Source organism: Tenrec ecaudatus, chromosome 13, assembly GCF_050624435.1.
Source record: "Tenrec ecaudatus isolate mTenEca1 chromosome 13, mTenEca1.hap1, whole genome shotgun sequence".
NCBI classification, from domain to species: domain Eukaryota; kingdom Metazoa; phylum Chordata; class Mammalia; order Afrosoricida; family Tenrecidae; genus Tenrec; species Tenrec ecaudatus.
Window position 1 is genome coordinate 11,106,052 of NC_134542.1, and position 21,025 is coordinate 11,127,076.

At 45.1% G+C, this 21,025-nt stretch overlaps 1 protein-coding gene and 1 non-coding gene across 2 annotated transcripts in view; both read right to left on the reverse strand.

Moving 5' to 3' along the window:
- Positions 1–21,025, reverse strand: part of COL4A3 (collagen type IV alpha 3 chain) — a 156,582-nt gene that overhangs the window by 36,231 nt on the left and 99,326 nt on the right. Inside the window, exons 18-30 of the mRNA XM_075530203.1 lie at positions 18,985–19,069; positions 17,139–17,174; positions 16,609–16,773; positions 14,359–14,451; positions 13,748–13,843; positions 10,427–10,497; positions 8,954–9,136; positions 6,790–6,958; positions 6,257–6,349; positions 5,477–5,578; positions 3,326–3,423; positions 1,834–1,984; positions 853–966 (exon numbers count right to left, since the gene is read on the reverse strand). Of these exons, the coding sequence (XP_075386318.1) occupies positions 853–966; positions 1,834–1,984; positions 3,326–3,423; positions 5,477–5,578; positions 6,257–6,349; positions 6,790–6,958; positions 8,954–9,136; positions 10,427–10,497; positions 13,748–13,843; positions 14,359–14,451; positions 16,609–16,773; positions 17,139–17,174; positions 18,985–19,069 (1,456 nt within the window). The remainder of the gene's footprint in view (positions 1–852; positions 967–1,833; positions 1,985–3,325; positions 3,424–5,476; positions 5,579–6,256; positions 6,350–6,789; positions 6,959–8,953; positions 9,137–10,426; positions 10,498–13,747; positions 13,844–14,358; positions 14,452–16,608; positions 16,774–17,138; positions 17,175–18,984; positions 19,070–21,025) is intronic.
- On the reverse strand, positions 14,635–14,757 carry LOC142425246 (small Cajal body-specific RNA 4). Its single transcript, XR_012779595.1, has one exon.

Sequence of the window (21,025 nt, forward strand, 5' to 3'; positions counted from 1 at the left end):
TGGTCATGTTTGAGCCCATATGATCATGTCACTGTGTCGAGCCATCTCATCTAGGGAATTCCTTGTTTTATTGCTGCCCCTCCACTTGACCTAACATGGAGTCCTTCCCCAGGGACTGATTTCTCCCAATAACATGTCCAAAGTACATGACACGAACATCATACATGTGTTGTTGTTGGTAGGTGCCATTGAACCAGCTCCGATCCATAGTAGCCCCATGCACAACAGAATGAAACACTGCACGGTCCTGTGTCATCCTCATGGTTGTTCTCATGCCTGAGCCCATTGATGCCGCCACTGTGTCCATCCATCCTGTCGAGGGCCTTCCTCTTTCTCGCTGCCCCTCTACTTTACCAAACACGATGTCCATCTCTCCGGACCACGCATCCAACGTTTGTAAGACAAAGGTCTTGCCGTCCTCACCTCTAAGGAGCACTCTGGCCTTGCTTCTTTCAATTCTGATCAGAGTGTTCTCTTAGAACTTCATGGTACTTTCAGGATTCTTCCCCAGCACTGACTCTCAGGGACCTCAGAGGGCAGAGTAGAGTGGTTCTGTGGCATTTCTAAGACTAAATCTTCCTGGGAGAAGGAATCCCATCTTCCCTCTCAGAGCAACTGGTGTGTTGCAGCTGCTGGCCTTGCCATTAGCAGCTGCCCAACGCTGAATCCACTCACATTGCCACCTCTCCCTCCTCCATGGCAGCCGGACTTGTGTTTCTGAAGGGGCTTTTCTCAATGTGCCGTGGCCAGGGCTTGTCACTGGAGTTCCTGTCTAAAGCTGCAAAGCGCAGAGCAGGAATCCAATGCCACCTGCCCAACTAGTGACTGGTGCTGAGTCCACCCTGCTCCTACCTGGTTCTCCTTGCAATCCATTCAAACCCGGAAGTCCTTGAGGTCCCCTGGGCCCCTCCATACACCGTCCTGGGGTGCCCTTTCCTCCGGGTGGCCCAGGCCACCCTGGATCTCCTGCGAAAGAGAACCCACAGGCAGATCTCATTTTATTACACTTCACTTTTTTTACCTCTCAGATGTTGTGCTTAAAACAACAACAACAACCGATGAAAGGTTTGTTGCAACCCTGCGTGGCGCCATTTTTTTTATAGTGACCGCTCACTTTCATGCTTTGGTGTCACATTAGGTCATGCTTACAATATTGCAAACTTTTTCATAATGCACAGGAAATACACTACAGTATGAGGGGACTTCAGAAAGTTCATAGGAAAATTCCATTATCTTTTAATTCAAATTTTCCATAAAAATTTTGAAGCCCCCTTGTAGGCTTTCTACTCCTGTAAAGAATTAGCCTTGGAAACACACAAGTGGCAAGTGGTTCTACCCTGTTCTCAAGGGTTATTATGAGTCAGAATTGACACATGGCAGTCATTTTTGTATGACATAAACATAACCTTCATAAACACTAGGTAACAGATACAACATTCACTTTATTGTGAAATTTGCTTTATTGCAGTGCTCTGGAATCAAACCTGTAATGTCTCTGAGGTATGCCTGTATAGTCAGGTGCCCAAAACCAAGGTCCTAGAATTTCTGTCCCTTTCACCCTGCTGTAGCCACCTCCCACTAAACTGAAGCCTATAATTACACCATATAGATGCCTCTATAGAGGACATCTATCAAAAAGAAAAGAACTACAGAAGAAAAGGAGAAAGGCGAGGAGGAAGGCGAGGTCACGTGGGAAGCCCACTTTGGCTCCAAAGGTTTGGCTTAGTGAATCAGAACTTTGAGAAGGACTCTCCATGCTTAGCGCTCCTACATTCAGATGGCTGCGTGTTAGCTGAGCCCACAGTGAAGAAAGAGAATCACAGCTGGACATACCTCGTGGTCCATCGAGCCCTTGCTTTCCTGGGATTCCAGGGAGACCCAGTAGTCCAGGGAGTCCAATTTCCCCATTTCCCCCAGAATTGCCTCTTTCTCCTGGAAAACCCGGCTTTCCTGGTTCTCCAGGTATGGCCGGCCCTGGTTCTCCCTGTAGTGTAGACATTGTTATATTAGTTGTAGTATATAATTTCCAACTCTCCCTGTTGACTGATCTTTGAGGAGACTTCAAAAAGTTTATGGAAAAAATGGAATAAAGAGATCATGGAATTTTCCCATGAACTTTCAAAAAAAGCTGTATTGTGATATAATTAGCATATCAAACAATTCAGTAGTTTAATCGTGTTAAGAAGGGTTGTACAGGCATCACCACAATCATCTCTGGAACCTTTTCTACCTTCTTGTGCCCATTGCTGTTGACTCTCTATTTCCCCACCCTCTCCTCGGCTCCACCAGGTAATTATCAACTCAGTTACTGCCTTCAAAGCTCCACCCATCCTGACTAGCCTCTACAGAGAAACCTACAAAACAAAGAAAAAAGGACCCAGCAAGAATGACCAAATAAAACAGGGGAAAACTTCACTTGCAAAGAAAGCCAAAGCTATTAAAAAATTAGTATAAATGAAAGATAGGTCCAGGGGGCAGATCTACTGACAAGGTGTTACTCTCCAGCCTAATTACAGCGGTTATACTCCACTGTACAGTGCTTTCTGTCTGATTGTGAGGACAGTCACATTCCTAGACTGAGGTCAGTGAGGATTCATCGGACACTCAATCCATGTGCATTCCCTGAAAACGGATTTTCATAGTGTTCTGCAACCTGGGTGTTTGGAATTTAGTTCCTGGTACCGTTCCCTCCTTTAGGTTTGGGCTTTATTAACTACCATCCTTGGATCATACAGGCTGGTGTGCTTCTTTCCGGTGGACTTGGCTGACTCCTCACTTAGGTGGCTGCTCCAAGAGCGTTTTGAAGTTTCCTCACATTTACTGGAAAATCCCATCTCAGTTACGGAGCTTTCAACCCGTTGGGCCCGGCTACTGCCCTTCCACAAACTTTCCTTTTTCAAACTCAAGTTGCTGGGTTATTCTAGAAGAAATATGTCAATTTTTCAGCCTCTGTCACTGAAACTTTTTCCGAAGACTGGATTGTCTGCTAACCGAAAAGCCAAGATATCTTTACTTGTGACCACTCTTGTCATAGCGATCCGCCATTCTTTCTCAACTGCTCTTACGTTAAAAACTCTGCCTCTGAGGTCATCAAGGGAGAAGTACTTCTCATACCTCTTATATTCCTTTCAGAATTCCTTTCCAAGAGGGATGGTCCAGGGAAATGTAGAAACCCAAATCTTTTAGAAGTAAAGATATTCTTCATCGTCAACAAAAATAGCAATAATTTCTTTTCTTAACAATCATTTCTACACCCCAGAGCATCCTGTCTGGTCTACAGCCATTGCCCCTTCCGGCCCTCCTCTGAGTTCGAATCCTCACAGACCTTGGCTCCGGGGAGGCCTGGCTCTCCTGGGACTCCAGGTCTTCCCATTTCTCCAGGACATCCTGGGGCTCCTTTTACCCCTGGTAAACCTCGGTCTCCTGTAGAGAAAACAGAGCAAAGGTTAGAGGGTTCATCTTATCAACAGATTCTGGAGAGTAGATTTCATTTTTTACTTAAGGTTTGTGAGGCAAGCAGCTCGAGATGTTTTCAGCAAAGTCTGAATGACGAGAAAACCCACTGCCGAATGAGCAATTAAAAATAAGTTCCAGGTGAAGAGGTAGAATTAGACAGAGATGTTGGTTACACAATATTGTGAATGCTTTCAATGGCCCTGAATTGTCCACTTGAAAATGGTTGACTAGTTTAGGAGAATTCGACTGTCATAGTTAAAAAAAAAAATCACTGACAAAGAAAGTGTGTGGGACTCAATCCGTGGTCGTTTCAATGGTCTTACATGCATCTAACAGTGGGCAGTGACTAAAGTCCAAAGAGGACCTGAGACCTTTGAATGATGGGGTGTGGGTCATATTGAAAGTATCACGGACTATCAGAGGAGCAAACCTGCCTTGGAGGAAGCACAGGCAGGATGAAGCAAGGAGGGGGAAACTCAGCCTCCTGTGTTTTGCACACATGATCAGGAGACCCCGAAGGAGGAGGCCCCAACAGGGCAGATGGGCATGGTCACTGCAACAGTGGGGTCAGAACAAAAACAATGGTGAAGACAAGCCCGCATTTGGTTTGGTTTTGTCGTACAGAGGGTCGCTATGCGTCGGAACTGCCTGATGTCATGCCACAGAAGCAACCGCCGCCAAAATCCACTCTAAGTCAGCTGACAGTGGCTCCAGAAGGGAAGCACGATTATATCTCCCAATTCACATAGTCATAAGTTGAGACCAATATTTTCATATTTGGGCAGAATTGACATGCCATCATCATTGAGATTTTAATGCAAGTGATGAAACATCAAAACCTAGATTCTATCTTGACAAATAAGTCACATGGAAAGAAACATGAAATGGTCATGGATTTGCTGTAGTGCAAGGCAGCTCCATGGCAGAGGTCACTGGTGTGTCCTTCTGGACAGGAATTTGCTCTGCTCGGCTGTGTCCGACCCCAGGTTACTGTCTGGAGTTTTCAGCATCTAGATTTTTTTTTGACAGTGTAGTCCCTTGGGTGACAAAAATATTTTTTCCCCTAAAGGAAAATGACTCCTGTGATTTATTGTGGAGGACACAGACAAATCAGCCACTTGTGATTTGAATGATTCCATTCTTTTCTGATCCACCACCCACCCATCAGTTGGCCATTCAGTGGTGGCTTCCATGTTGCTGTGATGTTCTTTGTTGGTTTTTTTTTTCCAGCTAGGAGACCATTGTTTCAACTACCAGCAGGGTCAATCATGGAAGGCAGAAGGGCAGAGCTTCAAGACCATGATTGACTAAGAAGTTAGGGTTGCCTATCTACTTCTGAAAATGAGCCAATGAAACCTTCTGGGCTACCATAGAACATCCTTGAACTTGCTTGTTCTGGATCCCCATCAGAGGGATCAATGGTTAGAGGAGGGGATCACATTTGATGCACTAGAAGGCCATGAGATAGACCCCTCAGGGAGATGGATTGGTACAATAGCCCCAAGGAAAGACTTCATGCCAGTTATCATGAGGATGACACACGGTGGGGCAACCTTTCCTTCTGGTGGACATGGGTTGTCATGAGTGAGCATCTATGGCAGCTCTCCATCCATGCACCCATCGTCCTTGTCTATTTTCTGGATTAGCAAAGGCACGACTACAATGAAGAACTATCTCAATATAGAAGATGCCAAAAGATGGAAAGGAAAACGGTGCCCATGATCTCAATCAAGACAAAGTCACTGCTGCCGTTTACATGATTTCTTTCCAGTATCTTTCCCATGCATTAAAAAAAATGCAACTGAGACGACATAGTTATAAAAGAAACCCCCTGAATTTTGCCTTTTTGCGCAACAGTATTGTAAGACTTTCCCACTCAAGACTTTTGGATACTATCCCAAAGGTGCCGTGGATGTCCCCCCAAAGTCTTGAGTGCATGTATACTTTTACTTTGTGTATACTTATATTTTCGACATGTCCACAATGAACCTTATATATATATATATTTTTTTTAAATTACCCTTAGGTCCAGGAGGTCCAGGAAATCCAATTCCTGGAATTCCTGGTTCACCGTCAAGCCCAGGGAGACCTGGATCACATTTTCCCATGGGTCCTGGGACTCCTTAAAACACACACAAACACATCGATATCAGTATTTGTTTCTTTCACATTGCCTTAAACCAAACCGTCCCATCCTCTCTGTCCTACCACTTTACCTACCGATTCAGAAAACTCATAGTATATCCCCAACTATACACCCCTGTTCCCCACCCCTGGTCAACGAACAAAGAATTTTTAAAATACAATTTTATTCCTAAAAGGAAATATTCTAGGTAACCCCCTTGGTGGAAAACTTAAGTGTGAGGTTATACTGGCAAAGAAATTAAACTTGCTCATGAAGGAGTGGTGGGAAGATCCTAATTAAGCACTGGGCTAGATTACTTGCTCCCTGACCAAAAATCTATGAAGACGGCTGGCTTGAGCATTCCTCTACAGTATTTATACGAAATATCCTTTGCAATCAGAAGCACTAAGGAGGGATGCTATTATTTTCACACCCCAATCTGTGCACATGATATGTTTTTGCAAACTATGCAGCTCCTGTGCATTCCTCTCCTTTAAGCACCATGTGTCTTATATGAACAGGCAGGCTGTTCACCCCGATCAAAGCGCATCCAGCAGGACGTTCTGCTATGACCCTTGCCTGGGCTCTCGTTTTGAGCCAACATGACACAGTTTTGTCAAGACAGCACGGGTGTCATCTGGTACCGTGCGCCACATGTGGCATAGTGGTACTCACCAGGTGGACCTCGGGGGCCAGATCGGCCAGGGGGCCCTGGGGGTCCTGGGGGTCCTGGGACTGGTCTTGCAACACTGGGTTCTCCTTTAGGACCTTAGGAAAAAGTGTGATCGTGGAATGTGATGCACATATTGTCACTTTTCCCATTCTTAGGGTGCACAGATGATGACAGGTTTATGAAAAAAAGCTCCGAGAAAAACGTCAGCCCCTGTTTCCCCTAGGATTGTGAACCAGCTGCCAGATGATCAGCCTGTGGAGACTTTGTCAACCAACAAATAATGGCAAGCATGCGCCACTCCGCTAGACTGGTTTTAATTAAGGGCCCCAAATGCTGATGAGTTACAAGAGCCTGTTCCCCCAAATCGATTTTCTCTAATACATTTGACATGTTCTCTCCCACTGCCTATGTGTTGACTCATTCTATTGATTCGAAGCAAGCTGCTGCATCTTCACGCGTCTCCATGGAGCTGTGCTCCCTCTGAGACCATCATCCAAGCCCAAGGAAAACAGGAATGGCTAGAAAACTAACCAACCGACTTCTCCTGGTGGTCCGCGGGCTCCAGGAGCTCCTTGCTCTCCCTTTGAACCTGGCATTCCTTGGGGTCCAGAGTCGGGTGGTCCAGCTGATCCTGTGGGTCCTGGGGGCCCAGGGGTGCCAGGATCTCCTGGAGGACCTTGGTCCCCCTTCTCTCCACTCAGGGCCTGTGACAAGAGGAACATGTCTGGATATGGCTTCATGCCAGCATCTCCTACAGGTCATTCTTACCATGGGGTGAATCATGTTAGAATAGATCAACACAAACAACCCCCAACAAACAAACAAACAAACACTGTGGTCTAGTTGGTCTCAGCTCATAGACTAGTGGATTCTGGCTCATAGTAACCCTGTAAGATAGAGTAGAGCTGCACCCCAGGGTTTTCAAAGCTGTAATGTTTACAGACCCAGATGGCTACCTCTTCTGTCCGTGGAATTGCTGGGGAGTTTGCAATGCCGACTCTTTCTCCACGGCATCACCAGGGCTCTGTGCCAAGTAGGTCCTTTGGCATTCCTTGGGAATCTTTACTAGCATAATGCAGCTATTGGGTTAAGAAGTGGGCCATGAAGTGCAAGGTTGGGGGTTCAAATCCACAGAGCCTCTCAGAAGAAAAGTACAGGGATCTACTTGTGAAAAACCACCAAAGCAAAACTGAAAGCTTCTGAGTTCATTTGGACCCCACAACCTTTTGGGGCGGAGTAGACCCACTCCCTAGGATTTCTGATCTTTACAGGAATCGGAAGTCTCCTCTTTCTCCCACAGAGCAGTTGGTGGGTGCCCCACGGAGCAGCAGTAGGCCTTGTGGCCAGCAGCCGAGTGTATAACCTGCCAAGGCTCCTTGTACCGGTCACAGTCGCTCAAACTTCACAGCCACTGAACATCTAAGGCACACAGGTCTCTCCGGACACACACGCGTTTGCCAGCAAGTGGATTTGTGGCTGCTGTCGCTTTTGAGCGACTGAGACACAGGCGCTAAGCTGTTTCTGCTGCTCGGCGCCCTGTGCGACTCTGTGACCTGCCGTGAAGGTGGCGCTGGCCCGGCTCCACTGGAGATGTCCTGCAATGAAACGCCTCCCCTATGGTCACAGCACATCAGGCCGCACCGCGAGCCTGTGCGTTAAAGAGCAGAAGCTAGCTCCGTGGAGCTGTTTGGGCGGTCATCTTTAAGGATGACATTGCCAGGCCTTTCTTCTGTGATGTGGCTGGTTGGGGGTGAGCCAATGACCTTTCAATTAGTCTCATTCACTTTCATCGGGTAGATTCCGACTCATAGTGACCCTCTAATAGGTGGTTTGCTTCACCTAGTGACCTGCTCCCATATGACAATGGCCCCTAAAATGAAGTCCAAATTGGCCAGCAGTTCAACTCCCACTAGAGGTGATGTGGTTGTTGTTGCTATGAGGTGTTGAGTCAATTATGACTCATAGCGACTGTATGTACTGCCCAATCCTGGGAAGAAATCTTCAATTCCACCATTGTTTTTCTGTCTGAACCTATTGTTTCAGCCACTGTGTCAATCCATCTTGTCCAGTGCCTTCATCTTTCCCCATGCCCCTCCTCTTTACCAAGCACGATGTCCTCTAGGGACTGGCCTCTCCTGAAGAGGTGATGATCCGTTAGAGCTTATGGTTCATGCTAAATGGTCCCTTTCAAGGATAAAACCAGTGTAGCAAACTTTGTTGGTGTGGTCATCACCATGTATTTTCCTTATGAAGGGGATCAACTATCTGCAGTGTCTTCTTCTCATAAGGCATCTACCGAGTTTTGAATTGTGTAGATTGCAGTGTATATTTGAAAGAAGTTAGATTTGACAAATAATTGAAGTCTCTCTCCTTTCCTAGCTGAACACCAGGCACCCCATTTCGTGATTCCTCCCAGGAAAAGAGCACTTCTATTTGTCTAACGACAGGGCATTAGTAGCCCAGTGGCTAACCTGCTGTACCACCAGGTTCCTTTCACAAGAGGACACAACACTCCACAAGTCACCTCCCTGATTTTCTCCTGCTCACCTTCCAGAACATCTTTACCAGAATTAATAGAGAGGAGAGTCTGATGGAGGGGCCACAGGAGAGCAGCTCTTGGGTAGGAAATCACTTATGCCCCAAATTCAGGTAATTACATTACAGGGAGTATTAGCTGAACAAGGTGCCTAACTACTCACCGGGTGGCCTTTAGGTCCTGGCGATCCTTTCACTCCGGAGGCTCCTGGGGTTCCATCCAGACCCTTCCTTCCCGGTTGGCCTCTGACCCCAGGATCTCCTGGGGCTCCCACCTGTCCCACTGGCAGAGCCTGTTCACCTTTTTGTCCTTTAAGTCCTGGGTCACCCTGACCTCCTGGGAGCCCCTGGAGGAGGACAGAGATGAGCCTGCATTGCTTTGGGGTCAATTGTGTCTTGACTCAATCTTACCGCAAGGGCCACAAGAACCTTATCATGCTCATGAACATGGACTGGTCTTGGGAACAATGTCTTAGCTCACCAATACAGCTTTGAAGTTTTCAAGAAAGGACTCTGTTAGGATCTGGGAAGCATCTCAGGTCATGAATGGACTGGACCAGAAGGGCATTATGCTGAGTGAAGTTTGACCATCACCAAATTGTTATTAAAAAAAATCAAGGAAAGGTTTTCCTATCCCAAGGAGCAGACTTTGATGGTTAGCAGGGTGGGAGGAGAAATGGGTGTGGGTGGGGGTGGGTGGGGGGATGGGGCCGTAATAGGGGAGAGGGCAGACAGGTGTACACTTGGGAAGAAAATGTGAAACAAGGCAAACTGTTGGAAGGTTTGATGAATTGTTGAATGCAAAAATGATGATCCTCTCTGTCAACCACTACCTAACTCACAACCAAAAAGCTTTTAAAAGAAGAAAAAGAAAAAGAAGCATTTTCTCAAATGATAGGTGTGGGGGGATTTCATTAGCTAGGACAACTTAATACCCCCCAAACCTACTACTAGCAACAAGTTGATTTCAACTATAGTGATCTCAGGGTAGGACAGCCTCTGTGAATTTCTGAGCATGCCACTCTTTTTACAGGAGTAGAAAGCCTCATTTTTCTCCTGAAGAACAGCTGGTAGCTTCAAACTTGCTGACCTTGGGGTTAGCAGCCCAACTCATAGTCAGCTAAGCCACCAGGTCTCCTTGGTGTAATAAATACAATGACATAATTCAATATGCAAGAACAGCCATCATAGTTCATATTATGTTGTTTCTGACTTTCAGATTCATGACAATAATCAGATCTTTCCCATCCCTTTCTCCCCAGTACATTTTGTTTAAAGCTTTACTGAGGTATATTACATATGCAGTCAATCAATAAAGACGACACAGTCCAAGGCTAACCAATTTTGATCAGCCCTCCAGATTCCCTTAAGCCCATTTACAGTCATCTCTATGCCTGCCCTTGGGCTCAGGTAACCACTGAACTATTTCCTGTCTTTGGTAGATTTTAAAGGTTTACAGACACATTGATTCACTCATTCATTCATTTGTACACTTAGGCATCTAATCAACAGAGATGCATAAAGCATCTGATCTTTGCCCAGCCCTGAATGGAAAACCCCTCTGAGAGGCAACCATATTTCCAGAGGGCTCCATTTCCCAAACCAAAATGAAAGCTTCACACCCACAGCAATCTTACTGGTAATCCTGGGAGACCTGGACTTCCTGGGGACCCCGAGCTTCCTTTTGAACCGGCTTCACCTTGTTCCCCTGCAAAGCAATGAATCATGTGACATTTAGAGTCTATCAACTCAGAGTAGAGATGGGATGCAGGCCATGAGAGAATAAGGTGTTCTCTGAGTTAAAAAAAAGTTTTGAAAGATACATTCTTTCCTAAAACATACAGTTCATGGAGATAATGGAAGTAAATAGGTGGGATAAGACTTAATGCAAAAACAGACAAACAAACCAAGAAACTCAACAAGACCTTTCAAGGCTGGCCTTTCTAGAATTCTCGTTTTTATCATTTTAAAAAATACGACCATTTTCTTCCCATGGTGAAAGTAATATATATTCACTGTAAGAAGACAATATGCTGTAAGCTACACCAGAAGATAATAATTTGCTAACAATTTAATGCACATGCCTTGACTTTTTATGGCTCTCAATGCGTGGGTGCTTGTATGCTACTTTAGAATCATACTATCCATGGACCAAATAAGGAGTAGGTAGTTGTTGTTCGGTGTCCTTGAGCTGGTTCTGACTCCTAGTGACCCAATGCACAACAGAACTCAACTCTGCCCGGTTCTGCACCTCCTTACAGTTGTTCTGTCTGGGGCCATTGTTGCAACCACTCTGTCAATCCATCTCGTTGGATGTATTATGGGGATGAGTTCAGTTCCAGGTCTGAAGGATGTCTATGGGCGCGAGTCTCAGGCATTCCATCAGTCTCAGCGGACTGAGGGGAGAGGGAAGGTGCCACATGCCTGGTCCGGTACTTCACTTCTTACATTACCTGCTAGTCCTCCTAGGCATCGGCATTACAGCTCCCAGCACAATGATTTGCTAGAGTTCAGCAAATAAAACAGAATAGGGAAAATGCCCATTTCTATGTGATTATGTCTCTATTGTGTTAATAGCCATGTGTTTCTGTGAGTTTTTTAAAAATAATAATTTTATCGAGGGCTCTTGCAGTTCTTATCACCACCCATACATTTGTACATATGATGCCATCATCATTTTCAAGGCAGTTTCTCTCAACTTGAGCCCTTGATATCAGCTCATTTCCTGCCCCCCTCTCCTCTCCCTCCCTCATAAACCCTTGATACATTATAAATTATTATTATTTTCAGCTCTTACATCATCTGCTCTCTCCCTTCACCCACTTTTATGTTGCTCATCCTCCTGGGGGGGTGTTATATGTTGATCATTGTGATCTCTCCCCGCACCTTCCCCTTCCTCTTTCCCTTCTGGTATCTCTATTCTCATTATTGGTCCTGAGAGGTTTATCTGTCCTGGATTCCCTGTGTTGTGAGCTCTTATCTGTAGCAGTATATATGTTCTAGTTTAGCCATATTTATAAGGTATAATTGGGGGTCATGATAGTAGTGGGGAGGAAGCATTAAAGAACTAGAGGAAAGTTGCATGTTTCATCGGTGCTATATTGTATCCTGAATGGCTCATCTCTTCCTTGTGACCCTTCTGTAAGGGAATGTCCTATTGTCTACAGAAGGACTTTGGGTCTCCACTCCACATCCTTCACTCCCCCATTCATATTGATGTGATTTTTTGTTCTTGGTCTTTGATGTCTGATATGTGATTCCATCAAAAACCTCATGATCACACAGGCTTCTTTCATGTGGGCTGTGACGCTTCTCAGCTAGATGACTGCATGTTTATCTTCAAGCCTTTAAGACCCCAGATACTATATCTTTTGGTAGCCAGGCAACATCAGCTTTCTTCACCACATTTCCTTATGCACCCATTTTTTCTTCAGCAATCATGCTGGGAAGGTGAGCATCACAGAATGACGGATTATTAGAACAAAGTGTTCTTTCATTGAGGGAGTACTTGAGTCAAGGCCCAATGTCCATCTACTATCTTAATACTTAACATATAAGTACATAGATATATTTCCCTATCGTTATATAAAAATAAATTTACATATGTACATGTCTGTATTTAGACTTCTATAAATCTCCTTTGCCTCCTACTTCTTTCTTCTATTTCCTTTTACTTTCCTCTGTCCCATGATCATGTTCCGCCTTCATTCGGGTTTCAGTAATTCGTTGCAGTTACATTGCCCTCTATTAAGCCCACTTGGCATTCTATGTCCTACACTCCAATGGTTTTAGTTCACTTGTTGTTCCCTTGTCCCTGGTTTGGTTCACATCCTCCTTCCTTTCTCCCACCTTCCCTTCTCCTGTTTCCCCTTGGAAACTTCAGTCCCATTGTTTTCTCCTCTGAATTGTTTATCCCGCCTATCTTATCTCAAGAGACATGCAGAGACAATAATAAGCACAAAAACAAGGCAAAGCCAAACAAAACAAAATAACAACAAAAAGAAAGCCAATGACAAAGAAGGAAAAGCCCATAAATAGTTCCAGGTAGGTTTTGTGACCTTTAAGAGTCTTTTCCAGTTGATTCTGATGCGGTGCTACACTCTGTCCCCAAAGTCTATTTTTGGTATTCCCCAGGGACTTCATTGCTTTGCTCCCCTTGCCACTCTGTTGCATGCCCTTGGAGTTTTGCCCCAGTGTGAAGGGATCAGGTTGGGCACAATTCCCACATTGTGTCTCCAGTGTTGTCCCCCATAGCACTATGGTTCAGTGAGGGGCGTCTTATCTTGTGGTGGGGCTGGCCCTAAGGGCCTCTCTGTGCATTGGCTGTTCTGAGCAGGAATATGGTCCTTGGGGCTTGGTGGGCCAAGATGTGTTTCACTCACTCTTTCCCTCTTCATTTGCTCCTGTGTGGTCTAATCACGAGTGCCCTGTCCCCTGGCTGTAGCTTTAGTGCTGGCCTCAGAAGTGCACTCTTCTGAGGGTGTGTGTGTGTGTGAGTTCTTAAAGGACTTTAAAAATCTCCCTTTCACTACATGTATGGCATCACCATTGATCATGGCATCCAGAAATCTAATACCTTCTTATCCCCTTAGAAGCCAGGATGATGAGACTTCATCTCATGTTCTTTAGACACGTATCAGGAGACACCAGGACCTGGAAAAGGACTTCATGCTTGGAAGAGGAGAGGTCAGTGAGGAAAGAGGGAGAACATCAATGAGATTGACTGACTCAGTGGCTACAATGGGCTCAGAACTAACAACAACTGGGAGGATGGCACAGGACCAGGCAATGTTTTATTGTTTCACGTTGGTCACTCAGAGTGGGAACCAACTGGCTCCTAACAACCACAGTAACAACACCTATTGATGATTGAATCCTAGTGGGTCTTGATGAGCTGGAGTCAGCTCCAAGATCACAGGCTGTGATTTCTTAATTTGTGGTGTGCATGTTGTCTGTACCTGGAATTCCTTTGACACCATGGGGCCCTGGCAATCCTGGGAGACCCGGAGGCCCTGGGATACAGGGACACTGTGTGCACAGGAGGCCCGGCTCTCCTGCAACAAGACCAGATTTGTGTTACCCACAATGCTCACCATGCATCTATAAGGGCAGGTCCTTTCCAACCATACATTTGTTACATTTAAAGATTGTATTGATGAAGAAATGTGATTTTTTAAACTGTATCAAATACATCTAAGACATTATACATATTGAAAAAAATGATGCATCGCCATATCTATTTAATTATCTATGATATCTATTTCTTTATTAATCTGAGCTGGATAGTCCTTCTGAGAGAAGAGGTATCACGAGTCTAACACAAAATACCTAATATTTCAGTTTTCTCTTTTTGAGTCTCAGATGAATCTTATTGTTCAGAGCCATCCACTAATGTAATGCCTGGGTGCTAAATAATGATGGACTCTCAATTAAGAAACTACTTTCAGCTAATTCTTTGTTAAAAGAAAGCATCAAGAACTGTTCGGGATTGTTGTTGTCTTAGAGAAAATAATAAGGGAATGTGAAAATGGCTTTTTTGAGTGGATTGGATTTCGGAGATAAAACCAACCTTTGGGGCCATCCTGTCCTGGGAGCCCTGGAGGCCCAAGAGGGCCTGGAATTCCACGTTCTCCAGGAGGACCATGGCAGAAAACAATGTCACCTACAGAAAGAGAACAGCCAAGCCGGTTGTTTGTGTTTGTCTTAGTTAGTAAGCTATTGACATTTAAAATTTTGGAAGTGTTTTTTGTTTTACAATGATTTTATTGGGGGCTCTTACAGTTCTTATCAGAATCCATACATCCATCCCTTGTGTGAAGCACATTTGTACATTTGTTGCCATCATCATTTTCTTTTCTTTTCAGCCCTGGGATGCTCTCAATAAGGGCTGCTCTCTCCACCCCTTCTGTCTAGGAGGGTTTTATTAGCAGTCTTGCTTCATCAGACTCAGCCTTCTTAGTCCTCCAGCATTTTCAAAACATTTTCTTCCTACTTGAGCCCTGGGTATCAGCTCATTTCCCCTCCCCCACCCTCCCTTCCTCAAGAACCCTTTATAATTTATAATTTTTTTCATGTCTTACACTGACCGATGCCTCCCTTCACCCACTTTTCTGTCGTCCATCCCCCTGGGAGGGGGTTATATATCGATCATTGTGATTGGTTCCCCTTTTCTCCCCCCGCCTTCCCCTTCCCCTCCCAGTATTCCTACTCTCATTCTTGCTTCTGAGGTGTTTATCTGTCCTGGATTGCCTGTGTTTCCAGCTCTTATCTGTACCAGTACATCCTCTGTCTAGCCAGAGTGTTTTAATGCATGCATGGTTTATATGAACTTCTCCATGCTTTTCTCGGAAGTTGGGTCTTCTGAAGTTTGTTTGTATCTGAAAAGACTGATTATGAGCCAGCTCTTCCCTTCATGTTCTATAGAGGAGATGCCTTTGATATTGTTGGTTGTTCTTAAGGGTCCTGCTGAAGGGGTGAGTTGTTTTGGGCTGCCAACTGCAGGTTGGTAGTTCAAACCCACCAGTTCCTCCAAGATGAAGCTTTCTGCTCCCGTCAAGGTTTACAGCCTCACACACCCACACGGGCAGTTCTACTTCGTCCTATAGGGTGACTGAGTCTGAATGACTGGCGAGCAGTGAGGTTTTATGTGGTTGTTCTTCAAAAGTTCATTACCACATTTTCAAACACAGTGTGCCCCTTTAAGCAACACATCCACGCACGTAACACACACAGGAAATCAAGGGTGAGAGGGTGTCCTGGTTTGCAAAACCATGTTAAACAAACAAAAAACCGTACTCACTGCCATTGAGTCAACTCTGACTCATAGTGATCCATAGCATTATGTGTGTGTTATTTGCATGAAGAATACAGTACATGCTATTTTTCTTCCCACAAGCCATCCATCCTCTAAGCTACATACTGGGTATAATACAGGAAACATGACACACTGAGAGCATTGCTTCTTGTCAGGGACACCAACAAACACAGAAGCACAATGTGGAAAATGCTGTAGTCGGGGCAGCGTGGGTGTTAGAGGACATGTGTGCCTCACACACTTTCTGAAGGACTTGGGCTTGAGACTCCAGCAGAAGGGCATGTGGGCATTGCCTAGCGAAGAAGGAGTCTGAAACATGGCATAAGAGTTGGTCCAAGCACTGTCTCTCTCCAAGGTGAGAGGTCCACGGAGCCTTCAGGGAGGGAACTGGCTATAGCGTTCATTATTTGACATCACTGCAAAGCAGGCATGCCATCAATAGTGCAGGGATGTCAATCGAACCTGAACTTTGGGGTTTTTTCTGGCTGGATACACTCAGGTGCCAAACGAAAGGCTGCTGGTTCAAGTCTACCCAGAGAAACCTTGGAAGAAAGATGCAGCAACCTACTTCGGAAAGATGGCAACCGCTGAAAGCACCCTGGACACAGCTCTGATCTGACACACACTGGAGTAGACTTGCTGGAAACTGGTTCGGAATTTGGTCTTCTTACCTGGGTCTTGAGACCAGCTCAAGCCACTGACCAAACAGTTGAACAAAAGGTCAATTTGGTAACCACCATCCCCCACCTCCACTTTCCTGCTTCACTCCCCATATCCCTGCCTCCCTTTCCGCTTTCTGGGCCACTCAGGAGACAAACGTGTGTCTCTGGTGGGGTTCTTCTCCCTTCAAAGCATCGCACACAGAGAGCATAGGAAACAGAATGCAACCAGTAAGAGGACTCAGAAACCACACCGACCCATGCCGAGCTCAAGGTCAGGTTCTGTGATTTTAACACATCTGTCATCAGACAATGGACATGAAAGAAGCTCAATAGGCGCCTTTACCTGGTGGTCCTGAGGGCCCTGGCGGTCCTACAGGGCCTGGTGAGCCAGGACAACCTTGGGACCCAGGCGGCCCCACTGCATTGCTCCCCGGGGGTCCTGGCTCCCCTTTGCTTCCTTTTACACCTGGAGGTCCAGGGCTTCCTCTCAGGCCAGGCCTCGATGATCCTTGAAGAAAAGCATCATTTTGCTGATTAATACAAGGAGGCTTCTAATAGTTCAAGGTACGATTCTCTTATCTTTTCCTCCCGCTTCTATATGCTTTTTATTATATAAAGTGACATATTCTTCTGCACAGACATTGCACAAGCTAGAGATAGGCACCCAAAGCCCAGCAAATAAAATGTAATCTTGGTTTCCTCCATCTATGGCCTTGTTAAAGTCAACCAGACAATACAGCCAAGCTCAGCACACAATTTTTGAGAAATTAGGGAAACATCTGAATTGTGTCCGGTTTTTTGAACCTAACAGAGTACAGTACATCTTCCTTGTGAACAGCATGTCTGCTTATACCCGGAGAGTCATAAGTGTACCTGGGGCTCCAGGGGGTCCAGGGGGGCCAGTGGGACCTGTGAAGACAGCACACACATGAATGGCACATGAAATACATGAATGCCCACCTCTAGTTCCTATTTTGGAATGCTGGCTGGCCCTATATTAATAATGAAGAACTATATTTCATACACTCCCACACTGATGAACTATTAGAAAACCTCACATCTCGATAAAGATAAAATGTGGAAAGGAGACTTAGCTCAGATGTCCGAACCTCAGAAGGCAGACTTGCCCTCATGTCATTTTCAAATCCTTCAGTAGAGACCGACTCAAAACCTGCTCTGAGCTCAGCGCTTGCTGGAGGTTCCAGCAAAATAAATCCCGCCAGGAGCCTTGAAGGATGGCAGGGTGGCCAAGTGTTTGTCTAGGTCATTCTACACATAGCTTTCCACGGAGTTCTAATTGTTTCATGTGTGAGTGGCTTACAGTTAAGGGCTACACACTAAACACTTTCTGGAAAAGCAAGTACAAGGTTTTTTGTTTGTTTGTTTTCAGATTCAAAGATTTTCAAATTGGGAAGCAGCAAGTGAAAGTTCGAAACAGTAGCAGGAAGAGAGGGCTGACACACACATCTTTTATCAGGACTTTGCTCAGGGAGGGGGTACGGGGTCCATTTGATTGGCTGGCATCCAGCATCTCCATAAGACTCGTTTGCTAAGATCGTCTGTTGACTTGGCTACTCAACCGTAGCCACGGTGTCCTGCCTTCTGGAACTGGTCACCAGCAGACCGCGTGGGCCACCTCAGACCCAGAACACTGCAGAACAAGTTACGGTGGTCAAGACTGTGGTCATGGCTCTGTCCTCTAAAAAGCAGGAGCAGGGGCCTCGGATGGGGTCCGAACTCAGGCTGTGCCGGCCATGTCAGCTGTGCCCAGTGCTTCCGTTTTCGAGTACTCTTCCACCTACTTACAGCAGGCTTTAGACACCCTGGTGGCGCGGAAGGTAAGCACTGCGGTGCTAACCCAGACCCACCACTTGCTCGTGGGAGGAAATCGTGAAAGGCTGAGTTAGTTTTGAAAACTACAGGGCCCTTCTGTGCAGGTTTGCGACAAGCCAGAATTCTCTGAATGGGCAACGGGACAGGTTGGTATAGATTTTTAAAAGATATAGATCTTTAGAGATCCACTGTGGGTTAGGCATGGGCTGCTTACCTAAAGGTTAGTGGTTCAAACCCACCAGCCACTCCGTGGAAGCAAGATGAAACTATTGTCTCCCACAAAGATTCACTGTTTTAAAAGCCCTTGATGGCAAGGAGGTTTTGCCCCATCTCTATTTACCAGTTCAATTACTTAAGTAAACTAAGAACTTTTACACTTTTAAGTAAAACTCTCCTTCAAAATCTTGTTTGTGGGACGGGGGGAGAGAAAGGGGGAGAGGAAATAAAAAAGAATCTTGTTTGTATCAATAATTTGCCTAGATCTCAGATCTCAATCCTCATGACATAATAAAATAATGTTGAGAATTATACATATTATATATATGTGTGTCCATATAGATATAGATATATACACACATATATTTATATGTGCTCAAGACCCTCCTCTTTCCCAGACTGAACAATATATGGGACTGTGGTTAGGGGAGCCGCTAGTTAAGAATCACTGAGTTTCTGTTTTCAGTGATAAGGAACTGGTCAGTTGGTGGTGGTGGCACACATGACTAGTATAACTGACGTCATTAAACTGACATGTGGAAAACACTGGATTGCCAAACGTTGGGTCCTATGTATTTTCATAACAACAACAACACATCCTAAGTTCACCTCACCTTACAGAAGGTGTTGTCGCTCTAAGCAAATGCTCTAGGAAGACATGTGCTCTCACCCTGGGGGCCACGAGCTCCTTTGGGCCCTGGCGGGCCTGGCCTTCCTTCAGCTCCCTTGTCCAGGTACGCGTCATAATATTCTGTCTTAAAGGAGAGAGACAAGAATAAAGAGAATGGCTAGCTATGTATAAATGGGCAACAGGCCCCAATGCAATCCTTTCCCTTTTATTTTTTTAAACATTTTATTAGGGGCTCATACAACTCTTATCACAACCCATACATATACATACATCAATTGTATAAAGCACATCTGTACATTCTTTGTCCTAATCATTTTCTTTGTTTTTTTTTTTAAATTTTATTAGGGGCTCATACAACTCTTATCACAACCCATACATATACATACATTAATTGTATAAAGCACATCCACACATTCTTTGCCCTAATCATTTTCAAAGCATTTGCTCTCCACTTAAGCCCTCTGCATCAGGTCCTCTTTTTTTCCCCCCTCCCTCCCCGCTCCCCTCTCCCTCATGAGCCCTTGATAATTTATAGATTGTTATTTTGTCATATCTTGCCCTATCTGGAGTCTCCCTTCCTCCCCTTCTCTGCCGTCCCTCTCCCAGGGAGGAGGTCACATGTGGATCCTTGTAATCAGTTCCCCCTTTCCAACCCACTCACCCTCCACTCTCCCAGCATTGCCCCTCACACCCCTGGTCCTGAAGGTATCATCCACCCTGGATTCCCTGTGCCTCCAGCTCCCATATGCACCAGTGTACAACCTCTGCCCTATCCAGTCCTGCAAGGTAGAATTCGGATCATGGTAGTTGGGGGGAGGAAGCATCCAGGATCTGGGGGAAAGCTGTGTTCTTCATCGGTACTACATCGCACCCTGACTGACCCATCTCCTCTCCTAAACCCCTCTATGAGGGGATCTCCAATGGTCGACACTTGGGCCTCAGGTCTCCACTCTGCACTTCCCCCTTCATTCACTATGGTATACACACACACACACACACACACATATATACATACACACACACACATATATATATATATATTTTTTTTTGCATGATGCCTTATACCTGGTCCCTTTGGCACCTCGTGATCGCACAGGCTGGTGTGCTTCTTCCATGTGGGCTCCAAATACAATTCTTTCTTAGCATTTTGGTCTTCTTTTCATCCAATAAAATACTTTCATATTTTCCCTAATTTATAGGTTTATTTCTTAGGAGGGATATGTTCGGTACATACGTAAATGGATAAATTTATAAGTAAAAGCAGATCTTTATGTTGTTATAAGATTAAATATTTCACAGACTTTTAGTTAATTTTGCAGTGTGGCCCCGCTTACATGTCTACTTATATGTCTATTTTTATTAGTGCAAACCATAAACCCCTTGCATTTTATCTTCCTAACCCTAATGCTAATCCTGTGCACTATGCACATTATATGTGTGTGCATGTTATTTGTCTGGCACATTGTATGTGAAAAATACAATATATGTGGTTGTTGCTAAGCGTCATCAGGCCAGTTCTGACACAGTGTGATCCCATGAACAACGGAATGAAACGATGCTTGGTCCTGCCCTGACTTCATAATCATCACTACATTTGAGTCCCTCCAGCTCCTTGAAGGTCTTCCTCTCCTTTGCTCACCCCCAAAAGACGTCTTTCTGCAGGCACAGGTACCTCCGGAAAGGATATCGGAGGTGAGTGTGATGACGCCTCCTTGCCTTTGCTTCGAAGGAGCATTCTGGTTGCACTTCTAAGACAGATTGGTTTGTTCTTTAAGTATCTTCGAGATAGTAGCTATTGTTTGCCAGCCCCGTGATTCAAAGGCAGCGCTTCTCTGACCTTCCTTATTCAAAATCTCCTGGCTCAGACCAGGAGCACTTAGTCCTCAAAGTAACCCCTTTGCTTTTAAATACATTAAAGGGGTATTTTGTATTGGATTTGCAACTAGGCATCTGTACATATATGGGAAATGAAAGTCTCCTTTGTATGATCTACTCTCACCTATCTTATTTCCTATAGTATTTTTCTTTTAAAAAATGCTGGTCTTGACCTACTACATTTATTTCTAAGTATGCTGGGTCC